At 39.2% G+C, this 7,856-nt stretch overlaps 1 protein-coding gene across 1 annotated transcript; it reads right to left on the bottom strand.

Moving 5' to 3' along the window:
- Nucleotides 1-2,125: 2,125 nt before the first annotated feature.
- Nucleotides 2,126-7,481, bottom strand: trmt112 (tRNA methyltransferase activator subunit 11-2). The gene is made up of 4 exons (XM_079228377.1): nt 7,364-7,481; nt 6,676-6,777; nt 4,484-4,576; nt 2,126-2,484 (listed from the first exon to the last, which is right to left on the bottom strand). The coding sequence occupies exons 1-4, from the start codon at nt 7,436-7,438 to the stop codon at nt 2,383-2,385; spliced, it is 372 nt and encodes a 123-aa protein (XP_079084503.1). The 5' UTR covers nt 7,439-7,481; the 3' UTR covers nt 2,126-2,382.
- Between the last annotated feature and the right edge of the window lie 375 nt (nt 7,482-7,856).

The following is a 7,856-nucleotide window of genomic DNA, read 5'->3' on the forward strand; positions in this document are numbered from 1 at the left end:
GATTGCAAACTAAATATGAAGCTAGCTCTAAGCCAGTAGTTCATCAGCTCAGCTTCAATGTTTCCAAGAGGAACCATTGTGAAGACAACCGGGTCACTTTCTGTTCTCCTGAGCCAAAATAAGATAGAAATCATTTTATTTTTAATACATATTGAAGCTGCCCGTACAAAGTACACACTGTTGCATGCCGTATGCATTAAATTGGGAAATACTACTTCAGCTTGAACTTTGACCCTCTTGCTCGTGTACCTACTGTGCAGAGGATTGTGGGTCAGAACAACCAGAGATGCTTGCGACCGGATGCAGTAGAACTTTTTGGTATTTTTGGCCTTCTGCATTTGACATAGTGTGTATTGGGACATGCTGAATTTATTCTGGCACCTTAAACAATACGGTCGTCTGAGTATTGGAACGCATAGACTGCATTTTGTTTTCCACAGTTTCCTCGGCTGCTCCAACGTTCGCCCTTTTCCACTACTCTGGATATTAACCGCAAAGAAATTACATAATAATATTGTATACTTCATTAATCACACTAATTCACTGTTTTTACACACAAATACACAAGTGGACCTGTTACGTATGGAGAGATTCCTCAGAGGAAGGTGCCTTAATCACTGCCCAGTTACCCGGTGACGGGCTGAGTTGCATAATGAAAAGCCAAGCTTATGGAGAACCAATCTAAACACCAATGACGTCACACTACAACATTAATCAATAGTCATTACATTGTGCATTGAACATTTATTTCATAATAAGATTAAAGAAACACCTGCAAACTAACACTTTTCAAACTCAATAATTACCAAGGTATATCTCTTTTATTAAATTCCTTAAAGAAAACAAACAATTTACAGTTTTAAGGGATTTATTTCCCTGTTTTAATAGGACCTGTAGCTAGGAGACCAGTTGAAAATCAAGGTAGTTACTGGTTCCAGACTAGAAATAGACCGGTACGTATCCACTCATAAAATGTTGAATTGTTGTTTTTACAATTCGGTTTTGATGCAAATTAAACAAATGCTCTATCACATGGTGATTATTGAGCTTCAGAGTTTCTATTCGGCTTTTTAAACCTTTGGACAAAGCCAGCTTATTCCAGATATTATCGTTAGTCGCTAAACTAACAGACTATCAGCAGTAGCTTAATATTTACCGCACAGAAGACCAGAAGCATATTTCCCAAAATGCCAAAATAAACTTTTAAACATCAAAATGATTGGGATAATCTATTAGTCCATTGCAGTGATTTCTAAATGCTGCTTTAGTTCGGACTCACTCATCCCAGTTTAAGGCGTGTTGTAATTTTATTAAATCACTCCACCATCTATTTTTATCTTTATCTTTTCTAGCTTTCAATCCCGGCCCTTTCTTTCCTCTCTGTTCCTCTTTCGGTCTCATTGTTAATTACAGCTCAGAACTTGGAGCGGACTGTTAATCTGTCAGGGTTGGTTTTTATTGCTGCTCTGCTGCCATCCCATTATACCATTATTATAGTTGCGGGTGCAGGCCTGTAATTGCTCTAAGTAGAAGGGAAAGGTAGGAGACTCCGGCTGCCTCGAGGCTTTCTGGTCAGGGCAAACCCCCCCTTCATCATCTGCCCTGGCAAGGTTTCTAAAAACGATAACGCCGCCACAAACAGGCTTCTTGTTACAACTTGCTGCTGAAATGAATAGAAGGACACTTAATTTGTCTGGGTGGACTCTTCTTTTCAGCAGTCTTTAAAAAGATCATACCCACTGAGGGGGATCTCAGATCACAGCAGCCCACCCAGGTGTGTGTGTGTGTGTGTGTGTCATGAGAGAAAGAAAAAAGACGGACTTCCTCGAAAACAACTTCCAGGCTGCCTGCCTTTCTGCTTCTTTTCCTCAAAGCCAAATATAGACGAGCCACTGCCACGTCATCTGGCCTCAGCACTTAAACCCTGAGAGGGAGAGATGGGTTCAGAGTCTGCCTCACTCATGAAGCCTCTGGATTTTATATTTTAGCATGCCTGTAATATAAGTAAATCCGTATTTTCCACAAAAACCTAAAACAATTTTGTCCGTCGTGGAAATCAGGACCGTTTTATTGAAAAAAAAAAAAAAAAAAAAAAAAAAAAAAAAACACAAAAAAGAACCCAAACAGTAACAAAAATAAATACAGATAAAACCACACGGGGTTACTCTGGGAACATTTCCATCGGTTATTTTTCAAAACATTTTTCCTCCATTGGTAGAATCAGCCACTTAAATGTCATAACAATCAACCAAACGGTGTGGTTCTCATGGCACCAACTTAAATCCAACATCTCGCTTCTCTCTGAATGCCCACAATTCCCATCTGAGTGACAGCTCGGGGTGAGGTTGCGTGTGAGAACCGTTGACTTGGTGAAGCTGACATCTACCCCTCGTCCTCGCTCAGCAGCATGTTGGGGATTCCTCTGGAGATGGGGAACTCTCGTCCTGATTCAGGGCACTGCAGGAAGCCCTCGATCACCTCCACCTGCACAACACACAACCAAGTCGAGAGGTGAGAGACCGCCACTGGATGTCAATGTAGAGCAGAATATACTGTATGGCCAAAAGTGTTCGGACACCCCTGTCGCCATACTTTTGGTTTGTCCCAGGCCTCGCAGTTCCAATTACAGAAAATCTTAAATGCTACAGTGAACAAAGATTTTTAGACCAGTTGTTCCTGATAACTGGGGTGTGGTCCAGTAAAGGACACAAGATATGATTCTGTAAAGACAGTTTAATAAAAGTAACTTAATAGACTTATTGCAAGCAGGCTGAAGTAACCATCCCAATCAACACCCGTCAGCAATACATGAAACCTGTGAGGCCACTACTTAAATCTTAAAGGCATCGGTTCTTTTTTAGTACCTCACCACTAATGCTACCCTATGGAGTGTCTGACCACCAGCAGCGTTATGGAGGTGTCTTTTTTATAGTGTGCCCCTGTTTTGTTCATCTCATGCATGCCATACACAGTCCAATGAAGAATTGAAATATACTTTTAAAAATACTTCTGCTAATGTTTTATGGGGAAGGAAATGCATTCAATACAGTTTCAATGAGTTTTTTCCCCGATGTAAACATCACTTTTGTTGCAAGAAATAGTTTCAACAGTTTGGGGAAGCCCCTTTCAAGTTTCAACATGATATTTGCCACCCCGGGTCTACACAAAATTAGATTTCGGAGTTTGGTGTGGAAGAACTTGACTGCACAGAGCCATGACCTCAACCTAATCAACACCTTTAAGATGAACTGGGACCAGTATTGGACCTCACTGATGCTTTTGTAGCTGAAGGGGAGCAAATCCCTGCAGCCATGCGCCAATATCTTGTGGAAAGTCTTCCCAGAACAATGGAGGCTGTCAGGGCAGCACAAAGTGGCTATGACATAGCGGGCAGCTGTGGCTCGGGAGGAAGAGCGGGACGTCCACTAATCACAGGGTTGATGGTGCGATTCCTAGCTCCTCTGTCAACCATCAGTGTGTGAGTGATGGGCAAAGAGTAAAGCACTAGTGCAGTCTGTTTAACATGAATGCCAACGATTTTGACAATGCTAGAATAATGTCTCAAAGTACTTCAGTTCCTGTGATAGATCTCTACTTTTAAATTGCACTGTCTTCCGAACGTGGTGCAGTTATGAAAAACAAGACACTTTGCAGTAAACGCCCACAAGAAAGCTTTGCTGCAAATTGCTATTGCCAGAAATAGAAAGAGGATGTGAAGCACCGACTGCATCTTTTATATGTTACCGAGAGTCAATATTTTCAGTTGTGTGATCCAAAATAAGTACTGAAGTGTTCCACACAAAGACATCCCATAACGATGTTCAGTAGAACAAGAATATAAAACACTGTTGGAACCCACATGGCAAATAATATCCAGAATGGAGAAGTGGTTCCTCCAAGACATCCTTTCCTAACTTTCAAAACTTGTTTCATGCTAGTTTGTCAATTTCATTGGAAAAAAAAAAAAAAACGAGCCAAAACAACTTGTGAATTTAAATATTTGACCGTGAACGAGATCTTAGTAACAAATGGAAAAAATAAAAACGGTTGCACCAAGTGTTCCCTATATTGATCAGTTAATTGACAAAATATGTATTTTGATCAACGTTTCAGTAATTTTTAAGTAGAAATGCCAAGCATTCTCCGGTTCCAACTTCTCCATTGTGTTTATTTGCTGTTTTTTCTCTGATTTAGATCATTGTAAGCTAAATATCTTTGTGTTTCGGACTTTTGGTTGGACAAAACCACACATCTGATGATGCCAACAAAAAAAGTTTTCACTACTATAACCAAAGCCTAAATAAAGTCATTGACAACAACAATATGCAGAGTAACGGAAACTGAAGATGGTGAGTTACAAGCCTAAAAAGAACACACATTCATCATGTGCATCCTATTACTACTTACTGTGGTAAAAAATACCGCTGCAGTCAAAAAACAAAAAAAAACACCAGCCCAACAGGAATCACTGCGTGCTTCTTACCTCTAATAGCACTCTGTGCACTTTCTTCAGGAATTCTTCGTTGTTTTCGTATTCTGGCACCAGCTCACCGGGCAGGTCTTGCCGATGACCCAACTAAAGAGGGAATACGGGAGTAACAAGTGTTCAAACTGGGCAGTTTATTCATTAGTGGATGTCACTGGGTGGCAGAAGAGACCATGACATATTCTCCACCCGCTGGTTAACAAAACCGTAAAGAACTAAAAACACAACCCCTCAGTCATGGACTACTGTTAACAGTGTCCTGATCAAGCCTCAGGAGGAAACACTGTAGACATCGATTTAGTTGATGCATTTTTTTTTGTAGGAGCAGATCTACTTTAGCAAAACAGAGACAATGCCGATAATCATAGTGTTAAATAAATATTATATCTAAATGAAATTAAAATGTATTAAATTGTTGTTTTTATCAGATGCAAAAAAGCAGAAAAAACATGATATCTATGCTCTGCTCTCTAAATATTGGATATTTAGAAACCTGTACTGGTCGACCACTGGTGTTGATATACAATACTCCAGTCCTATATAAAGGATTATAATTTGAGAATATTTTTCCCAATTTAAGTTTTCCAACACATAAAAACTATAATGCAACACAAGACGACATCTTAAAGTGAATCAGTGAAGAACAGTTAACTGTTAAAAGTGAAAATGTACAGCTCTGAGGAAAGATTTGAGAGGCTAATGACCTCTGTGTTCATTTCTAAGAAAAGAGACAAAATGAGTTTTGTAGAAAGCTTGTGAAAAAGACAGTAATAGCCTTTTAGCACCTAATCCTCCTTCTTATATTGGGTCGACACCCAAACTCTAATTCTGCTAGCTGTGGAGTTTGTAGGCTACTAGGGTTGTCACAATACCAAAATTATGACTTCGATACAATACCTGCCATAAGGATCACGATACGTTACCAGAATATGATACTGGTTTATTTATCTATAAGAGTAATAAATAAAACATCCTCTTTTACCAGCTTGTTCCTGCCCAGCTTTTTGAACTCTTAACGAATGGCATATTAGTATTAGCCTACAGCAAGATATTAATTAAAACTACATGGTGCCATCATAGCATTGATTATACACGGCTATGTAGGTCTGTTGTCCGTATCTGACCAGATGACTACATAGTTATTTCCATAAGTATGAGCAAATGTAGAGTTACATAATTTTACAGATGTGTGTTTTAGATGAAAAAAAAACTAAAGCTACAATGCAATTACACTATGGGAACAACAATTGTGTTTCATTTGGTACACTTTTGTGTGCATTCTGACCTCATGATCATTATGCTGGTCATCAAAGTAGGCCGAGGCTACTCTGTTAGGCTGTATATGGTGAGCTTGGGGTGTCCATGTTTATAATCACATTACCTGTCGTTCGTTGAACTCTTTAAAAAAGTGTGGGTTGTCTACCTGAAAGGTGCTTTACCATGTTCGACGTGTTACTCCCTCAGTCTGTGTGGCGGAATCCTTTTAGTATCGGTATACCATGCAACATTATAGGCTACGGCTCATGGTTGAAGGGAGGAGATAGAGAGAGAAATCTTCTCCAAAGAGAGTCCTGTTGGATATTTACAGATTGAGGGGCTTAAATGATGAATTGCTGCCGTCTAGTTTTTAAGGAATGCAGACGGGCATTATTGATGATTGTATTTTAGTTTTAATGCATGTATCTTCTTTTTGTTCATATGCAATCTAAAGTCGTATCTTGTTGCAATAACAGAATGTGATATATTTCTTCTCATGGCTCAAATTTTCGCGCTACTATTTTTCTTACTAGTATTTGATCATGTGGATTTGATGATCTGTATCTGCAGCAGGTTCCTGGCTGCTGATCAAGAGGAGCCATACCCACAAATGTGTTGGAAACACTAAGCATAGCACTGACACAGCTCTGCTTCCTTCCGTGCATCCTTAGGTGTTACATACTCATTTATGAGTGCTGGTCACTTAGTTTGCTAGTTAAATTAAAATAGAAGAACAAAACTAAACAAATATTTCCTTACATTACGCAAAATATTTTTTCACCCCTTTTCAAATTGATCGATTGTTCCAAATCGAAGGATACCGTTGCTTGTATTGAGAGCTACTTAACAACTTATAAGCTTTGCCATGTCTCTCTGGAATGCTCCAAAATTGTACTGGTATTCATGTTTATAATGTGAGATATTACACTCACCTCCTCTGCAGCCTGGACCAGAGCGCTCCACTCCAGTTTGGGGATCATCCGGCTGACAAACTGAGGGTTGAAGTCCACCTCATTCACCTTCACCTCAGTCGCCTGCACAAAGAAAACACATGTGGAGGAAACAACAGTCTATTAGTGCAGAAATTCAGGGCCTTCGAACAGCAGCAGTCCTCCTTAAAAATCGCTTCCTGTGCCAATGGTTCATGACGCCATCACCAACACAAAAAACACCTGTAATCCAAGAGGCACCAGCAAATTGAGATTTTTCTGACATCATTGGCTACTAAAACTATAGTGTGACATATGTGTAATTTACACATCAAGCTTTCTCTTTCCATTGAGGGTATGTTAGAGGGCACTTTATAATATATCTGACTTTGAGAATTCAGAAACTCAAATATAATAATACACTAGGTAGCAAAACGCTGTGGGATTTTGACCACAGAAGTATCAAAAAGTTCAATATATAAATTATATTGAAATCCAATGCTTGTTAAAACATAAAGCTACGGGTGTAATTATAATCGAGGTTTGTCTATTTTATTACAATCTATTTCATGTTCAGTGATAGAGTTCAAGTAGCATTGAACATAAAACACAGCAGTGCATTAAACCATGTGACGCTTTGAGGTCTAAGTGCTGTCGTTAGCCATGAAGCTAGTCGGGTGTTGACGTTTACCTTGATGAGCAGCGGGTATCCTTTAGTGACTCCCTTCACGTGAGACGTCAGCATGTTGTGCGTGAGTAGCTTCATTTCTTTTACAAACAACCGTCACTGGTTCAACGATAGTTTTCTGGTAAATGTACTAAAACAGCAAGTCTGTAAGATACGTTTAAATCACGCTGTAGCGTTTACATGTGGACCGGAAGTGTCGTTTGTGCATCGCTAAAACAGTTCCCCGGAACTTTAACTAGACTACCGTTGGTGCCTTAGTAAGAGCTCTCATTTAACTTTTGTAAATACAGGGTCAATTTGTAATAGTCCCTTTAGTTTTATTCACTTCATACCCAATCATTTTAGAGCCAGTGCAATATACTGTAACAGCCTTTTGGGGTAATATTTATAATAACCATAAAAATAATAATAATAATAAGGATGAGTTAAATGCAGAGAATAATTTCTCCAAGGGGATTAATAAAGGATACTTTCTTACCGTCTTATTATTATTACA

Source organism: Taurulus bubalis, assembly GCF_910589615.1.
Source record: "Taurulus bubalis genome assembly, chromosome: 13".
Taxonomy (NCBI): Eukaryota; Metazoa; Chordata; class Actinopteri; order Perciformes; family Cottidae; genus Taurulus; species Taurulus bubalis.